Here is a 19,786-nt window from a genome sequence, read left to right on the forward strand (position 1 = left end):
TTGTTTATCCTTTTTATAATATTATTTGTAAGCTTAATAAATCAAACATTCATTTCTGTCTTTTTTGTTGTACGGTTGTGAGATCTGTATGGTGACAGGTAGTGTATCTGCCTTCTGTTCAATTCTAAACGAAGTACTGAATTTCTATACTGTAATTAGATCAAAATTTACCACTTTTGCAAACTGTAGCCCATTTTAAAAATATAATGAATATTGACCACCGAATCAATAATCCAACGAAAATTAAATCTTGAGTTTTAAAGAAACATTATTTCCAGAAATAGGTAAAAGCAATGAATATTCTAATGTTGCCAACTTTATTTATAGTTCCCTATAGGTGCAGGTTGTGCCTTTTGAAACACTTATTTTAAAGATCTCTTCCTTTCTACAAGTTATGCAATATAAATATATAAAGAATATCATTAAATAGCTGCATAATTCTATCACTTTCCTGAAGGAACAAGCTTTCTCTATATACTATGGATGGATAATGTCTTCCATATGGAAACATATAAACCTAGTATTTTGACAAATTTGAGCCAAACCACAGCTGAATTGAAATGTTTCTACAAGGAAAATGTATAGCTACTCTCCCAAACAACAAACAAATATATTGTTTGGACTTCATTAGTTATTAATAGTGTGCAAATTAGCAATTCCAACATCCTCTGGGAAAAAATGTTTTTACCCCTAAAATGAGTTACATTCTTTCAGTCACCTTGATACACACAGGTATTTATATTCTGAACTAGGGCTTATAGGTATCCACAACAAGCCACAATATTGTGCCATAACATACATTTTCTTATTTGCTTCCTCCCTCAGAAAACACCTAGGTTAAGGTCTAGTAGACTCTAGCAATAAGAATCTCCATCCTGGCATCCAAAATTGACATAAAATCATGTATGCTTACTTCTGAATAATAATGTTTTTATTATAATCTAAGATGCTACAGATTTTTATCTGCTTTAAACAACTCTACATTTGCGGCTTTCAAGTATTGGAGATCTGTGTTGATTATATGTCATCAAGTGGGGGTTGACTGTTAGCAACGACATAGATTTTCTCCATGACAGTCTGTCCATTACTTACGTAGTCCTTCAAAAGTTCACCCATTACACTGTAACTGTTTCCATTCACCTTGCTGCAGGTCATTCTCTTTTATTTTTACTAGCATTTGACCATTCTCCAAAAAAACCCGTAGATTTCCACATAATGTGCCTTAAGTAGGATACCTTAAGGATACCTTGGTTATTTTTGCATTGAGTGAGAACTCTGATTTGATTTGTTTGATGATCCATTTGTTTGCTTTCTTGCCTGTCCATGATAATTTCAAGAACTTTCTCCAACACTAAAGTTCAAACCCACCAGTTCTCTTTCTAGTCTGACCTTTGTAGGTATAGATACATGGCATCTTAATTACCTCTCCTGACCCTTCATGGCTACAGTGCTAGGCAGCAGGGTATTTCTTAACTATTTGTTCTGCTAGGCTGTAGGCTATTTCTTAACTATTTGTTCTGCTACTATTGATGGTTGATTCTAAAAAACAGAAGTTGTCCACCATTATATCCATTATTAATTCTAAGATTGGCTATTCTCCTAAAATACACATCTCATCAATTCAATAATAATTCAGATTAGATTATAATGTGACAGCTCAGTCAGCATATCCTGAATTTTGGAGAGGGCAGTCTGAAGTCAATTATTATAGTTCCCAGTGTTTTTTGGATCCCGAAACACTAATTTTTAAATGTATTATATGTCTCATGACAACTAAATCAGTAGAATGGTTGCACCTCAGCAGGATAACTTTTCTGTTTCCATAATGTGAGTCTGTTTATTTGTGACATCTTTTCATTTCAGTAATTTCAGTAACAGCTTCTGTTACTGAAGTTTGGAGAGTATACTGATTTTGCATTAATCCCTGTCTTTAAGTAAATTAATCACAGCTATTTTCAGGAAAAGGGACCTAAAATTCATTCATTCATTCATTCATTCATTCATTCATTCATTCATTCATTCATTTTCTATAGCTACCAAACCCAGCTAAGTAACTTAAGTAACCCTAAGTAACTAAGTGGCTTACAATTATAAAATTATAAAACCAAACAATTAAAAACATTAAAACAAAAAAACTTCCACAAAATAAGTAAGTCCAAACAGCCAATCAACTAATAGTAAAGGCAGTAATGGCAACCTCAACACATATTCCAGGATCCATGCCCATGTACATAGCCAAATTTTTAAAAAGAATATTCCATAAAACAGGGACTTTAGCAAAAAAAAAACCAACAAAAGCCTGTTTTCTAGTTTTGACCACTCAACACAAATTTGGTTGATGGGATGTGCAACATGGCTAAGCTGTTGGATCGAGTTGGATGGGTAGAAGTCTTGGAAAAAGATGATCCCTCAGGTAACCTGATCCAAAGCCACACAGAGCTTTAAAGGTGACAACCAGCATTTTGAATTGCACCCAGAAAGACACCGGCAACTAATGAAGTCCACGGAGTAGTGGTATTACATGTGCTGTGTACCTGGTACCATTTATTAACCATACAGCTGCATTTTGCACCAGCTGAAGTTTCCAAATGCTCTTCAAAGGGCAGCCCCTTGTAGAGTGCATTACAGTAATCTAAATGGGTGATTAAAAGAGCATGGATAACTGTGAGCAGGGCCTCCTGTTCCAGGAATGGGCGCAACTGGTGTACTATCCCAAAGGTGTGTGAAGGCTCTCCTAGCCCCAGTTGCCACCTGCTCTTCAAGCAGGAGCTGTGAGTCTAGGAGAATCTCCAGTGTGCACCAGGTCTGTTCCCATTCAGAACTAGAGATGAAAGAACCTTGTTTTGGGAAGGTCCAAATACCTACAGCTACTCCAGTTAGAGCCTGTTTCACCCCATTCAGACCCGAACAGCCTCCAGACCCTGGGAAAAGACATCCACAGCATCACTTAAGGGGCTTAGAGATATTGTGTAAAACTGGGTATCATCTGCATATGATGATAATCTCACCCCAAACTGATGGAGCACCTCACCCAATGACCTCATGTAGATGTTAAATAGGAGAAGACAGAGAACTTGAGGCACTCCACAAAGTAGGGGGTGCATCCTGTCTCTCCCCATCTATTAACACCAACTGAAGCCAATCCAGAGGAAGGAGGAGAACCAATAAAACCCAGTGCCACTCACTTCCAACTCCTGGAACCAGCTCAGAATAATATCATTACTGATGGTATCAAATGCCATTGAGAGGTTAAGAAGAGGCAGAATGGGGACTTTACCTCTCGCCTGCTCCTTTGTAGCATTCCCGTTGTCATGTGATCAGAATTCAGACACTCGGCAACTGGTTAATACTTATGACCGTTGCTGTGTCCCAGGGTCATGTGATACCCTTTTGTGACCTGACAAGAAAAGTCAATGGGAAAGCCAGATTCACTTAACAACCATGCTACTAACTTATCTACTGCTGTGATTCACTTAACATCTGTGGCAAAAAAGGTTGTAAAATGGGGCAAAACTCACTTAAATGTTTCACTTAACAACAGAAATGTTGGGCTCAATTGTGATCGTAAGTCAAGGACTACCTGTATACAAGAATCAACAGCTGAGAGGACTTTGTCCACTTCCTCATGTTCCATAGGCTCAAGTTTCCCTGGTCACCTTGCAAGATGTGGCTCCCTCCACTCCACAGATTCTGCTTTAAAACCGGAGTCCAGCACGGAGCAAGAATGAGCAACTCTGTCTGCCAGATGTAAAGCATATTCATCACACTGACCCTTTAGGTGAACTTCAGTATTAACTCCCGAGGAAGGACAAAGTCATTAGAAACAGGTCCATGGGGCAACTATTGGCAGATGCAATAAGAATTAAGAAAGTGTTAAATTTCACCATCCTTACCACTACGAGGTAGGCCCTAATAGCTCTAACTTGTGTCTGATTGTCTTCATGCCTTGTTTTTCACCAGCGGTGAAAGTAGCCTAGAAAATGAAGATGCTGGTATGACTGTAGCTTGACTTTGCTGTGTTTTGTGCTTAATCTCTGCTAAAAGTAGAACAAAGTGAAGGTTCTGCTGACTCATAAAATCAGAAAAATCACCCCAAAGATTAAATGCATCAACAGCTATGTATATGGCAAAAGGGAACCAATTTGGTCTAATAGTAAGGTGCCAGGCTAGAAAACAGGAGAATACAAGTTCTAGTATTTTAGATATGAAAGCCAGCTGGGTGACCTTTCACTGGTTTATTGTGGGGAGAATAGAAGGAGGAAGATGTATTGGATATATTCGCCACCTTGAGTTATTTGTAAAAATAATAAAGGCAAGATACAAATAAGTAAAATAAAATAAAAAATATGACAATATGTTGTTATATACTGATAGTTGTGGAAAAAGACTGATGCAGTAAACACCATAGAATCAGCTGGAAGGGACCTTGAAGGGCTTCTAGTCTAACCCCTTGTTGAAGGTAGAAGTCCTTATACCATCCCAGAGAAATGGTTATCCAATCTTGTCTTGAAAACTTCCAACAATGGAACATCTACAATTCTGGAAGGCAAGCTGTTCTATTGATGTTGACAAGATGTTCCACTGATAATACCAGTTCATGTATAGTATATCTGATAATTATATATCTTCGAGACCGCCTTCTACCACATAACTCCCAATGACCGGTAAGATCCCACAGAGTTGGTCTCCTCTGGGTCCCGTCAGCTAAACAATGCCGGCTGGCGGGCCCACAGGGGAGGGCCTTCTCTGTGGCTGCCCCAGCTCTCTGGAACCAGTTACCTCCTGAGGTCTGGACCATCCCCACCCTATTGGCTTTCCGAAAAGCAGTGAAGACCTGGCTTTTCCGGCAGGCCTAGGGCCGTTGATCTCACTTTTGCGATCCGGCGAGATCCGGCCATGAATGGTGTGAATGAGTTTTAATGTTTTTAATGTTTTTAATTTTTAAATGTTTTTTATAATGATTTTAAATGCATTGTGAGCTGCCCTGAGTCTTCGGAGAGGGATGGCATACAAATTGAATTAATAAATAATAAATAAATAAATAATAATAAATTCTTCCATTGAGAATAACTGACCAGAACAGTCTTCTGCTCTGGATTCTGTTGTAGACTTTGGGAGGAGAATCTAATGTTTAGGTTGCTTTTTTCATTTCAGGACATTTATAAGATATTTAAATTAAATATTAATTCATCATCAGAAAACAAAGTGATTTTATTCATAGTTTTCCTATCATTTCAGATACAATGCTCCATTGTATCTTAGGGTCTATTAAGCCAAATGTTGATAAAGCAAATGAATCTGACTGAAAGAACAAAGCATCAATTTAGCTTTTGTAGTAAAGGACAGATACTGTCCCTTAACAGCATGTAGATTTGTGCAAGATTTCACCAGTACTTACTGGATTAGAAATCTGGTTCTTTGCCATCATTGAATTGGATTATAATCTTTGCTAGATTTACTGTTAAATTAGGCTGCTCTTGCCCACAGCACTATTAATTGATAGCATTGCTGATTAATTTAACATTGTCAACTAATTAGGTAGCATAAGCCATTGTTTGTGGTACTGTTCAGGATGAACACCATATTAGCTTGTCAGAATTAATTAGTAGTCTGCCTCTTATGAAATCTTCCTGCAAACTGACAAAACTTCCACTCAGTTTTGTATGAATTCTGTCTGGTTTCTCTGAAATTGTTCTTGTGGTTTTCAGGCTATGACAGCTTCTTTTTTCTTGACAATGTCAGGAATTTATGAGCTATCTAAAGTTGTCACTAGGACTATAGGTACTATTCTGTGAACAAAATACAACATTTTTACAATTTTGGTGAGGAATCTAAGAATATAGAGAGCCATTTTGGTCTAGTGCAGGGGTGCCAAATTCAAGGCCTGCAGGCCAGATATGGGTGCTTAGATATGACACGTGGGGCCACCCTGGAAACAGCGAAGGACCGGCCCACAGTGCCTCTGCCAGCAAAAATGGAGCTGGCGGGAGGACCTGCCCGGGCCACCACAGGTGCCCCAGACACGAGTGATATTGAACTGGCCATGTCCACCTGGCCACACACCCCAGGTCAAACACAACCCTGATGCAGTTTGACACCCCTGGTCTAGTGGTTAAGGTACCAGGCTAAAAAGCCAGGAGACCGTGAGTTCTAATCCCACCAAAAACAAAAAAAATCAGCCAGGTGAGTTTGGGCCTATCACTTTCTCAAAGCCCAACTCACCTCACAGAGTTGTTATGAGGAAAATAGGAGGAAGAAGTCATATTAGATATGTTCACCACCTTGAGTTGTTTATAAAAAATAATAAAGATGGGATATACCGATGTATATAAAGATGGCAAAATAATAATAAAATATTAAAAAGTAAATGCTTTGAAAATCAATGGTTCTTAAAAATCAGTTAAGCACTTTTAATTTTTAAGATCAGACCAATATGCTAGTTTGTCTTGCATATTCTATAGAGACTTTTTGTACTGTATTTACTGGAATGTTTCTTGGTAACATTTGTTACAGTTCTAATGTTGCAGATGTGCTTGAAAAAGCAGTCACATACTAAAACTAAATGTACATATTGCTTTCATTTGATACTAAAAGAGAAGTTCAATATTTAATCCTATTGTTGCAACTGGAATAAGTAAGTCTAATAAAAGAGAATATTTGTAATTGAGGATTGACATGAGGGGTCCTTGGATTGCTTGTTTTCTTGCAGATGATTCATTACCCAAACTAGATAACATCATCAGTGCTAGTAAGGAGTGCACTTTGCTGTCAGTTTATATTTTAGTGGCTTGCTTGTCAGTGTTGGTGGGGGTGGTTTTAGAGATTCTTTGATTGGGCTGTTTGCTGTTGGCTTCTTTAGCAGTTTTTTGATTGGGGTATTGTTTACTTGACTGTTGGTCTGATGTTAACCTTGGAGTTAATCTATACTGATCTGGCTGCTGATTTATGGTGGAGAGGTGCTTGGGTCTTTTTGTTCCTTTTTGGGCTGGGTGATAAGTAAGTCTATTTACTTTGTTTCTTGTGACACTTGGCTAGCTTATTTGCTTGCACTGCAACTAATATGCTTCTGTTCTCTTGTTCTAGGAGCAGCTTACTGCCAGTTCATGGATATGTTGTTCCCAGGATGTATTAGTTTGAAGAAAGTAAAATTTCAAGCGAAGCTTGAACATGAGTATATTCATAACTTCAAACTTCTGCAAGCATCATTTAAAAGAATGAATGTGGATAAGGTAAAGATTCCAGTTTATGCAGAACTGTCTATAATACTATTCAATTATCTATTTAATAGAAAAAGGATGTTTGAAATTTATGAATGGTATGTGATGGCTCCTTTTATAGTAGCTAAAATAAATCTAATATTTTATTGGCTAGATAGCCCTATAAATAGATACGCTCAAAAGGGAATTGTTCTCTAGTGTTTTAAAAAGCACTTGGAACATGCAATATATTACATTTCTTATTGAAATTATGTAGATGATATATCAACAAGGATTACAATTTTGGGAGGAGGAACACAATTTTGTATAGCAATATTTGTTATTAAATTTACTATTTGGTATTACACTATTGTTATTAGTATTTGGAAACATTATTTTTTATTTAAATTCTTCTGTTGGCCTTTTAAATCACTGATCTGCCTTGTTTTGTCATATAGGTCATTCCAGTGGAGAAATTAGTAAAGGGACGTTTCCAAGATAACCTTGATTTCATACAGTGGTTTAAGAAATTTTTTGATGCTAACTATGATGGGAAAGAATATGATCCAGTAGAGGCTCGGCAAGGACAAGATGCAATTCCACCACCTGATCCTGGGGAACAGATCTTTAATCTGCCAAAAAAATCTCATCATGCAAACTCTCCTACAGCAGGTATTTATCCACAATTGTGAACTATTGCTATTTACAGTTGTAATTTTTGAATAATATGTTAAAAATACAACTTCATTACTAATTTTAAAGGACAATGGCTTTTTTTCCACACCACATCATATAACATACTGTGATTTATGGGGACTGTGATGTCCTCTAGAAATATGTAAAATGTGATAGTACAGTTCCCAAATAGAGTTTATATACAACTGTCTCTTTGGCAAGAAGAGTAAATTTATCTCAATGATATTCTCTTTTACGATGAGTTGTGTTAGGCTTTCCTCTTGCCAAAACTTGATTTCCATCTTCCTTCAGCATACACATGTAAACAAGTGCACTTCTGTATGTAATTGTGGCTCATATATATGTTGCTAATGTAACAGCTGTAGACTGTGATATTTTAGGAATCCTAGATTTTCTACTAGCTTGTACCCACATGCTGAAATGATGAGGATAGGGCTGTTATATTTTATGTTATAATTTCTACTGAATTATTTGCATGTATATGTCACAAAAGAGCAATATATAAGAACATTATATCTAAATCTAATAATCTGTTGTAAATATTTTGGCCTTTTGCAGGCTGGGGGTTGGTTTCATTAGCGTATTAAATCTTTGGTTATAAATCTCCTGAAATCCTCCATCCTTAAAAGAAGAGCATATTCTTAGCCACTGCTGTTACTAATGGGCATATTAAAGAAATGGGATGCATGGCATCTCCTCTTTATTTGATAGATTCCCTCTTACTAGAACCTGCTGGTGTAATCTAGGTTTATAGTAACTGGAATGTTTCCAAACCCTAAGTGCTGGCCCAGTAGACAAAAAAAGGGAATGCATATACATATACTATTTGCCATGCAGATTTTCTTTAGTGGTTTTTCGTTTGATATTTATTTGCATTATTTGTATAACAGAAAAAGCTACAGAAAAATAATAGAGCCTGTTTAAAACAATGCAGTTCTGCGAGCTGCAGCATTTGTCAGCAGATATATTGTTTTTTGAGGGTGAAGATTCATTCTCCGAGATTGTGGGTTGGTTATCGAACGTTTTGTTACCAGGCTAGGTAACATCTTCAGTGGAGTTTAGGAGGTGTCAGTGTCAGTGTTCTTCTGTTTATAGGGGCTTCAGTTGTGGGTGTGTCAAGTGAGGGTCTTGACATTTGACAATATTGTTTTTTAACAGAATGTCTTTATATGTAATGAAATCCCTACAATGATTTTCATTCTTAGATGGCTTCTACAACATTTAATTGTTATCCACATCCCTTTATTATCAGCTGATTATGATAGCTGACAATTGAAAATTATTGCATTTTGAAGGCACAAGATGGAGAAAAGGCCATTCTAAATAATGTTGAATCAGATAATAAGAAAGCCACTAGGCATATGGAACACATTTCTAATTTCAGCTGTTTCAAATTCAAAATGCCTTGTCTTGAGTTTGAATGTCCTGTTTTGAGCAAAACATGGACTGTTTCAATCAAGCTTGAATACAGCATTTTGCAACCGAAGCATTTCCAATTTGAGTACTCTTGCACACATCTTTAGAAATTATTATATAATTGATAAACTGTCCTGGATCTACTGTAAGTAGACAATTTCTGAGGTCTCTACTAGATTCCAATTTTTTTTTAATTCTCTTGAACAAATGATACCCACATTTCAGCAACTTCAGAACAAGAAAAGAGATTCTTCTAGTTCTGTGGGAGAAGAGATAAACAAAAGTTACATACTGGAAAATAATACTGATAATCCTCACCGAATAACCTGAAGGACCCCTAATTGGGACTGGAATTTCAATGTCTAAGCGAAGTGGTTATTAGGTGAACTGCACCCCTTAGAGACAGCAGTTTCAGTAATACCAGTTGTGATTGTTAGGCCAGGATCATGCCATTGTTAGGTGAAGATCTCAGATTTCTCCTACCCTGCTGTGCTTGCCTCCACTTCAACTCTCCCCAGTTGCCTATCTTCACCCCATCTCTGCTCTTTAGCCAGCCTTCATTCTTCTGGCTACCTCTGCTGACTTTGCTGATCTTTGCTATCTTTTGCCTTCTGCTGGGCTCCCTCCCCTGTGCCATCCTGACCCGTAGGCTCCTGGCTTCAGCAGTCTCAGCTCATCACACATTCCCATATGTATTCCCAATCTGCCTACTAGGATTCTGTGCACCAAATGCAGCTTAGTCTTTTTTTTTTTTTTTTTGTGGCTGCCAGCTAAGATCTTGCAAAATGCTGCTAGTTCTGGTACCTCCTGAGAAGCAATCAAAAGCAAGGTAGATGCAGGCTGGGGATTTTGATCTGGAGCAACCAGGGCTGGCTGGCGGCTCCCTACTTAGCAACCAAGGCTTGGCATGACTTCTGGACCAAGTCCTTGCCATGTGCTTTGCCAGTTTTACTCTGCACCTTTTCAGGGGTAGGGTAGGGATCTTTGTAAAATCTGCCTGCTAGGGCAGTGCATAAAGTAATTATGCACATGTTAACATATATAACATTAAAGTTCCATTATTTTTTCAAGTTCTTTGCCCATTAGGCCTAAAAGAAAAGTCTCTGGCTTTATCTTTATATTCACTTTAAGAATCTTCTGAATTAAGATGTGAATCCTTCTCCAATATTTCTTTGCTTTGTCACATGTCCACTATAAATGATAAAAAATTCCTTCTTTACATTTACATTTCCCACATTCATTTGTGATACCTTTATACTTTCTCGACAACTTGTCGGCTGTTAGATATCAAATAGACATCATCTTATTAAAAAATTCCTTTAAATTATAATTTAATGTGAATTTTAGACCTTCTCTCATATTCTCCCATTGTTCAAGCATTACTTTATATCTAAAGTTCTTTGCCCACTGAATCATACAATGCTTTACATACTCATTCTCCAAATTCATCACAGTTGGTTTCTTAAGTGACAAGAGTCTTGGTTCTAACTAATATTTTAAAAACTTTTAATATATTTTTTCAGGTGCTGCCAAATCCAGTCCTGCATCAAAACCTGGCTCCACATCATCTCGTCCATCATCAGCAAAAAAAACACCGCCAAGCAGTTCAGTGTCAAAGTCTGATAAAGATTTGGAGACACAAGTCATACAGCTCAGCGAACAGGTAATATGCTTAGGCTACCAAAATGGGAAATAACTGTGCATATGAGCAAAGCAGTAAAATCTAGTATGATTCTAAAAAGATAACCATAGCAGTTTTCAACAATTAAGCACTAGTTATTGCTGACCTATACTTGGAAGATCATTACATCTTTAACCAATTACCTTAGTTATTTTTATGCCAGCGGAGGAACCTGGGATGATAACAGGAAAAATGCTTTGTAAACATTTAGTCAAGTGATATCTCATTACATCATTATAGTAATTGTGTAACATAAATCAATGTCCTTTAAGAGTCTACATATTTGAGTGGCCTTGTTGAACAACCCAAAATATAGTCATTTGACCCCCTTTCCCTAAGAAAATCCTATACTACTAGTTTTCTGAATAGAAAGTCTATGACAAAGATGTCAAACTCGATTTCATTGAGGGCCACATCAGGGTTGTGTTTGGTTTCAGGTGTGGCCAGGGGGTGTGGCCAGCTCATCACTTGTGTTGGCGCCTGTGGTGGCCCGAGCACTTTGCCAGTGAAAATGGGCTCCTGAGCTCTGTTTTCAGCTGCAATGGCCTCCTGCAACCCTCTGCCAGGAAAAACGGAACTCGGGAGGGCCACATGCAGCCCTCCCGAGTGCTGTTTTTGCTGGCAGAGGCACCATGGGCTAATCCTTTGCTGTTTCCAGGGTGGCCCCACGGGCCAGATCTAAATACCCTGTGGGCCAGACCTGGCCCGCGGGCCTTAAGTTTGACACCCCTGGTCTATGGGAAAAATAACTAGCACAGAAGCTACAGTAAGAAGGTGCCTTTATATTTTATAGGTAAGAATCTAGTCTTTCCTGCTTCCTTTTATATGCCTGGGGGCAAGAAAATCAAGTTTAGGTTAGCTTAATAGATCCTGAAGATCTATTTGGGGGGAAAGGTTGTGAAGAAAGTGATGAGATGAAAATTGCTCTCTGGTGAGGTGAATAGGGCTCTGGAAGAAACAGATTTTCTAGAATCTTGGCAGTCAGGATTCAAGCTATGGTACAATGGAAACCACACTGGTCATTGTTACAACTAGTAGTGAGGCATGAATGGTGGAAACCCAGCCTTCTGTTAGAACTTTCAAGAGACTTTAGTATTGCAGTATCCTTCTGAAACAGCTATTATAACTAGGATTAAGAGGCCCCGTTCTATGATTGTTCTACTTGGGAAGTAGAATAGTTGAGTTTGTGAGTGATTATGCATGTGTGTGTATGTGGGTGAGGGAGGGAGATTGGGTTCCCAGACACCCAATAAGGAGTGCCCTAGGGATTAGTTCTTTCCCTTATAGGATCCTTGGTGCTCTTTGAGCTTGGTTGTTTTCTTGCAGGTGTTTCATTACCAAACTAGGTAACAGTATTAGAAGGGAGTGGGGTTTGTTTTCTTTTTATATACTGGCAGCTTGCCTGTCAGATTTGGTGGGGTGTTCTGCTAGTTTAAGGTTAGACTGGAATAACCTTTTTGCTAATGAGCACAGATAAAATCCTTGATTTGTGACCACAGTTGGGACTGGAACTTTTCATTGCTAAGCAGTGTGATCATTAAGTGTGTTATGGCTAATTTTATGACCTTTTGCTGTGGTTGTTAAGTGAACCATATGGTCATTAAACAACTCTGGCTTTGACTTTGCTTGTCATAAGCTCTATGAGAAGGTTGCAGATGCCAATCAGCTGACCCTGGGATTCTGCAACCATTGTAAATATGTTGCTGGTTTCCAAGCATCCAGATTTTGATCATATGATTATGAGGATGCTGCAGCAATTGTTAAGTTAGAGGACTGATCATACATAATTTTTTTCAGCACTTTTGTAACTTTGAACAGTCATTAAACAAATGGTTGTAAATTGAGAACTACCTGAATAGCACAAGACACCAGATACATACCTGTGAATGTATTATGAACAAACATCAAAGTTAGAACAAAAAAATGAATTGAATTCTTCAGTATATAGTACAAATTTGTATTGAATGCATGTGAACATTCTGTTTCCTAGCAATTGTGCAGTTGTATGATTTGCTATATAAATATACAGTTACCTAAATGTTTTATTTTCACAGGTACATTCATTAAAACTTGCACTTGAAGGTGTGGAAAAGGAGAGAGATTTCTATTTTGGGAAATTAAGGGAGATTGAGCTTCTATGTCAAGAACACGGAGAAGAAAACAATGATCTTGTTCAACGGTTAATGGAAGTTCTGTATGCTTCAGAAGAACATGTAAGTCTTCATCATCTATTTTATCCTCTACACAATAGCATAAATAATGTAGTTTTAATAGAACTGGATAACATTCATATTCAAGGTCTTCCAATGTTGCCTCTCTATGCTAGTTATTCCACAAAATGGTTTCAACTAAGAATTTCTTTGCAGAAATTATAATCCATAAAAGAATTATGAATATTCTGGGGGAGTTGATACCGATTAGATCCAAAATTCAGATAGAGAAAAGCTTGCCATTCCATGATTCCCAGTGAATCATATTCACATTTGAAATCAGTTTCCCTATACACAGGTTTCAAGCTCTCTCACTCTCTTCTCTCCTTCACACATAATCCTAGCTTTAAATTAAAATAAAAATGTGAGTAATTAGGGAATGTGTATAAGACTCCTAATGATTTTAATTATCTATGTGGTAAAGATTAAGAAATGTTGAACTCGCTAACATTTCTTTAGAAAGCTAAGCAGACAGAATTTTGCTTTTAGTATTTGATCAAGTTAGTTTGTTTGTTTGTTTTTCTTGTTTTCTACCTTATATAGGAGAGCCACACAGAAGAACATGAAGGTGAAGAACAGGTTCATGAACAGCCCCAGCAGCAGGAAGAATACTGACCAGTTGGCACATTGGCTGTTTCTGATTTTCTGTGGGAACTTTCTTTGGAAGAATGGAATGTGTGTGGCCTCAGACTTGAAACCAATCACTCTCTGTCTGCCATTAACATAAATGTACCATAGTGAGTGTCAGCCAACTTGCCAAGATATGTTTTGCAGAAGTCTTCTATCAGCATTTGCACCTAAGGAGGTCTGCAAGCTTTGTTCCCAGTTTCTACCACTGCAACGTCACTATCTGGCTGCTTGAAATTTGTTCAGCTTTTAAAAATATATATATAAATATAATATATATATATATTTATTTTTCCTTCTGTCTTAAGTATGAATAACATTTGTAATTTGTTCAAAACTATTTATATGGGCATCTCTTAAAACAAAAAGTACTATTCAGTTAGGTTTCACACATTTCATGATAATTCGGTGCACTTGGACATTACTTTGGACAAAAGGCAAAAGTGGGAAATAATTGAAATAGACAAATTCAAGTAATTTCAAATAATTTTCCCCAATTAGAACAAAAGCACACATGCTAGAGCTGTAATGTTTCTGATGTCATAATCCAAAGCATGCTAGGAAGCTATAAAGTGTATCTTATAGTATTGGAAGATGCATACATGCCTGCCTAATCTTTCTTTGGACACTTCCCTCTTCTAGAAAGGTTATTCCTGTTTCAATTCTATATTCAGTGTTTGTCAGTTTAAGCATTTATACCGATCTTTACAATATATATGTCTGAAGATATCACCTATATTCCAATTCCCACTGCTGGCTACACTGATTATGAAAACAAATGTTTACTTTTTCTTCTGTGCAAAAGGAGAAAGTAGTGGTTGGCCATGTCAGAATATTTACTAGCATAATTACACAGTTTATCCTCTAAAGATTTTCATACATCTTTTTGGAATCTAAAAGTCAGTGAGTAATTCAAGTACACACAGATGCAATGCTAGTTTCCGAAAGAAAAGCTATAGTCCGGATGAATGGATTTGGGTAGCATGGAAAAACAAATTGCTGGATTACAGAAATATTCATTGCCATGCGTTCTATTAACTTCTAGTTAAATTTGCACTTAGATTGTGACATTTTTATAGTAGAAATAAATCATATTAAAACATTCCTTATTTAAATTGCACATTTTCACAGTCTAATTATAGTATTTTTCCATTGTATTTACTGTTTTATGATTTGCTCGGTTTTAAATTGGATTGGTTATAAGTATTCTAGCAAAAAACAAATAGAATTCAATGTACAGGTTATCATCACTGAAGGTCTCAGTCTATTCTAGATCTGGTCATAAATGCTAGTTCTATTATTACTGTAAATTATGTGTTGCATCTTTCAACGTTTCTTTTTCTCTGAAATTTTCTTGCTTCAGAATACTTAATTACAGCTCAGGCAGCATGTATTACAATCTCTCTTTAATCCTGTAGCTCAACTGAAGTTTAATTCCATCTCTTCAGTTTAGAAGAATTTACAAAGCTATACTATGCCAACTCATCACAAATAAAGTAACACTTTCACCTTTCCTAGAAAAAAAAATCTTTTAATATTTTTAAGGAAAAGGATTTGATTTCTCTTGGCAGGCATAATCAAACTCATAAATAGCATTATTTTTCAAAAGCTGTATGCTGTCATAATCCAACAAAAAAAAAAAACCATAATATTTATTATCGTTATGCCACTTCCAAAATGTTTCTTGTGCTAAAAAAAAACAAACCAGAGGAAGTCATTATTTTTTAACACTCCTATCTCCATCAATGCAGTCATGTCTCTGTTTCTTTTTCCTTCTAGGAAAACTTTTAAAATACTTCCTTTTGAAGCGCTTTTTGGGCTTTTCGAGGTTTGTTTCTAAACTGCTCTCATCCAAAGCCTCTCTGCTCACCATCCTGTCACATAGGAATATTTTGTGTCCATGGGAGGAGAGTAATGTATCTGGTTTTCTACGGTCCCCTTTGTATGACTAGTCTATGGAGCATTTCCCCCCCATTTGGAGATGGGAAGTGGTTGGCTTAGGAGGCAGCAGGGTAATAGTTTAATATAAAACCTGATCTGCTCAGTTGTGCTGAGGGGAGACAGAGACTCTTGGAAGGAAAGAGGACCCCCCTCCCCTGTGGTGAGTAATCCTGTTATTCCGTTACAGTTTTAATATACATTTGCAATTACTTTTACTGAATAGCACACCATAAAGCTTTGGTTATATATTAAATGTAAACTGAAAGGAATGTAAACATGTATTGTTAATTATAAATAGATAATGACATAATAGATGCAAAAAGGTCTTATTCAGATGTACCAGTCATTTTGCATTACCCACCAATTGTCGCATGACAGAATATACTTTTTTTGTCTCTGAATATGTGAATAATTTGATTTGCGTTTATCTTTTTACATATTTAATAAAAAAAAATGTTACAATCTGTCTTGCTAAAGTGAGCTTCGTGAGATCCTATGTTGGGTTTTATGACTTACAAATGGGATAGGGTTTTTGAGTTATCAAAGCAAATTGCTTCATAATCAAACGTAACATACTGTACATAGCATTTTAAAATTTATTAATATTCATTTTTGGAGGGACAGCAAATGCCATTGCTAAATTCAATCCAGTTTAAATAATTGGACAACTATTAATGATTGACACCCCACACTGAAACAACTACAAAGAGGCTGCAATGTATGGAGTAACCTCTAAGGATAGAAACTCTCTAGGTATTGTTACTATTGCAGATAGATAGATAGATAGATAGATAGATAGATAGATAGATAGATAGATGATAGATAGAGACAGACAGACTGTCGTAAACACTCCATTATGACTACAAGTGAAAACCAGTTTGGTGTAGTACAGTAGTTAAGGTATCAATTTAGAAACCTGAAGACTATAAGTTATTAAGCATAAAGCCCTCTGGGTGACCATGGGCCAGTCACTTTCTCTTAGCCCTACAAAAGAGGCAATGGCAAACTCTTCTAAAAAAAAGTTGCAAAGACAACTGCAGGAACTTGAGGCAATTTCTGAGAATTTGACATGATTGAACAGGGAAAAAATGACTACAAGTAGTGTACTAACAGAATATATAACTTAATCCAAAGGCTGTGTGCAAGGGCATGGGAAATGAGTTTGTATGGAGTCAAGTCTATAAACAAAAATACTGTAAGTAAAGAAAGTGCAAAGTTGAAGAAAGAATTATTTATGCACTGCTTATCTTGGTGTAATTAAGGTACCTTATTTATAGTGGTGCCTGTTGACTCCTCTGCCAACTCTGTCATCTGTTTTCTGAATAACTTGTTGAAAATGCCTTTTTTGCTGTTAGTGAGGAACAGCAATGGGGGCAGGGAAAGCTGCATGGAAGAGACATTCCCCTTTGTTTGCCATTCATCCTGCTTACTCCAGTTGGAGGTGAAGTAAGAGCCAAGCAGATGAGTAAGGCCAGCACAGTTCATGGCTCTCTTGTGCTCCCCAGCTGTTTGCTGGAGAGCAAAAGGAATGGTGGGAAAGGAAGGCAGAGGTATAGAAGAAAGCAGCAGTGATATGATATCTTAGCAAACCCTGGCAAAGGATGCCTGATAATAGAAAGGAAGGCAGAATGCCATTTATGCTTAGCAGCAGAAACAAAGGTACACTCTTGAGTGACCTAGCCAAACCATGTACTGATGTTTGGGGGCAAACTGAAGAAGTGGCTGCATTGCTGGTGCAGCTTGTGTGACATAGGAAGTGCACTTTGATGGGGGCACCTTCTTCTTGGCATTAAATTGACTCCTCCTCCAGTACTTTCTAAAGGACCTAGTTTTTATTTCTGGGCCAAGCTGGATGCTTTCCACTATGATTACCTTATGAATGAGCAATTCAATTGGGAACTGCAAGCCTCTACATTCTCCCATGATAGTTGAGACATATCAAATTGCAATTGCTTTTTTTCCCTGTGTGTTGTAGTGTATTTCTTCATTTTCTACCTTGCTTTCAATTAAAAACAATCTGAAATTTAAGTTTGCAAGGTGATGCATTAAAGGCAAAATGTTTTTCTTCCTTTGAAAACTAGCAGTATTTTACTTCTTAGCAGAATTGGAATTATTTTCTAGGCATAGGTGATAAATCTTTCCAAATTTCATATCATTAGGTACATGGGTATTTTGTTGTTGTTCAACAACAAATCGAATTTTGGTGTTCTGGTAAAATTGCTGCTAAATTAATGACCAAGGTAAAATGAAAGAGCAGCTTAGTTTCACAGTGAAGGTTTTTAAAAACAAAATATATTTAATAGAATTCTAACTATCTGGAGATGTACATATAAGTACTCACCAGCTGATTACAGGAGCAGTACTGAAAATTTTCATGCAAAGGTGTACGCTAGGAAAATACAGAAGCATCTGTAGGTAGAACATGCCCACATAACTCTCATGTCACTCACCTCACCCTTAACATCCACTCCACTTGCAAAATTTGGATCTGCTCAACCTGTCAGTGAACCCATAAATAATATAACCAAAAACTGTTAAGTTCTTTCCAACTGCATTAACACATTGACTGAAACCAACTAAGCGCATTTCCTATTAAGAAATCAACAAATATCAAAGCAATCATAACTAAAGAAATTCCCTCAAGATATGGAAATCCTTTATCCACACAATGCAGGTCCTTCAACACTAGCAAGAATCCAACACCTAGACACACAAGAGCCAAAGATTGTATCCCATGGGATGAGAAAACTGAATTTCCTTCCTCCTGGAGCCCATGTATTCCCCAGGACAAAACACACTGGCAGGCAGAATTCACAACAAGGAACCAACCCTCCTATAAATATTTCTGCCTTTGTCTTTAATTTATGGCCACCTTCAATTCGCTCGCTATCTATTTCACTGTCTGGCTTTTTTGAATAAACTCTACCTCAACTTCAAGCAATTGTCCTAAGTCCTTCATTGGACAACCAAGCTCAGAATCTAATTATAAATTCTTCTAACATATCCATGTCAACAATCTCTTAAAATTCTGTAGATGTTGAACTGGGTAAACAAATGGCTTGTATACGGTAGTTGAAAGACAAACAGTACATATTTAATTGACTGTGGCAGTTAAGAGCACTGAATGAAAACATGCAACATTTTATAACAGAAAAATGAGCAGCAACAGCAACAGCAACTGAATACTGTGAAAGACACAAGAAGTAAATAAAGGTGACCACAGTTTGGGTTGTATTGTGCAAATATTGACAGCATAACCCCATAACTCAGAAATAAGTCTTAAAGTTTAAATAGGTTTTGTACAGATTTATAGAATTTGATTGAAACTGCTGGAGCACTAAAGGAAAAAACATATATCACAAAAGAGAAGCATGAATGTTACTGTTTGGCTTATGAAATATGAAAAAAAGCCTCTGCCTTCCAAACATAATTCTTTTAACACAAGATTTAATCTATGTCTTGAAACATGTAACTTACTGAAAAAAACCCACAGTAAATTGCTGCCTAACAAGGAACATCTGCCAATGTGTCTTTTCTTATAAGAATCTCATCATTATTGACTTGAATATGTCTGGATAATATCAGAAGCAGGAAATTACAAAGCTAGCTTTTCTGACTGAGGAACAGAACCTGAATTCTTAACAAAGAATCCATTCAGAATGGAAAAATGGTATTGCAATAAATGGTGTCTCTTACTGGAACACGCATCCAGCCAAGCAGCATTGCTTTACATTCCACATTTTGGAGGTCTTAAATTTAGCAATATCATCTGTAATCTTAATCATAATCTTTCTTGATTTAGGCTTATTTTAATTAGTCCAACTGGTAGACTTGTCATCTTTAACTTCAATGTTACCATGTAACAGTAATGTTTTTATTTTGAAAGGCTAGAAATTTAATTAATGGATAAAAATACTTCAAACTACACTGCAAAGCTACGGATATGATACTACATGCCATACTAATAAAGATGCTGGAACCAGAAATATGGGGAGAAGTTAACCTCAATTATCAGTGAT

At 36.8% G+C, this 19,786-nt stretch overlaps 1 protein-coding gene and 1 long non-coding RNA gene across 6 annotated transcripts in view; one reads left to right on the top strand and one right to left on the bottom strand.

Annotated features, from left to right (window-relative positions):
- The window catches only part of MAPRE2 (microtubule associated protein RP/EB family member 2), a 59,169-nt gene extending 42,938 nt beyond the window's left edge, over positions 1 to 16,231 (top strand). For all 5 annotated transcript variants that reach the window (XM_034429726.3, XM_034429727.3, XM_034429725.3 and 2 more), the window contains 5 exons: positions 7,084 to 7,229; positions 7,655 to 7,868; positions 10,832 to 10,971; positions 13,044 to 13,202; positions 13,743 to 16,231. In XM_034429726.3, the coding sequence (XP_034285617.1) occupies positions 7,084 to 7,229; positions 7,655 to 7,868; positions 10,832 to 10,971; positions 13,044 to 13,202; positions 13,743 to 13,814 (731 nt within the window). In that variant the 3' untranslated portion in view covers positions 13,815 to 16,231. The remainder of the gene's footprint in view (positions 1 to 7,083; positions 7,230 to 7,654; positions 7,869 to 10,831; positions 10,972 to 13,043; positions 13,203 to 13,742) is intronic.
- On the bottom strand, positions 9,482 to 11,164 carry LOC132709139 (uncharacterized). Its single transcript, XR_009620173.2, has 2 exons — positions 11,133 to 11,164; positions 9,482 to 9,567 (listed from the first exon to the last, which is right to left on the bottom strand). It is a non-coding gene; the product is annotated as an uncharacterized LOC132709139 (long non-coding RNA).
- Positions 16,232 to 19,786: the final 3,555 nt, after the last annotated feature.

The sequence above is a fragment of the Pantherophis guttatus genome, chromosome 3 (genome assembly GCF_059756535.1).
Source record: "Pantherophis guttatus breed Tessera chromosome 3, ASM5975653v1, whole genome shotgun sequence".
Classification (NCBI taxonomy): domain Eukaryota; kingdom Metazoa; phylum Chordata; class Lepidosauria; order Squamata; family Colubridae; genus Pantherophis; species Pantherophis guttatus.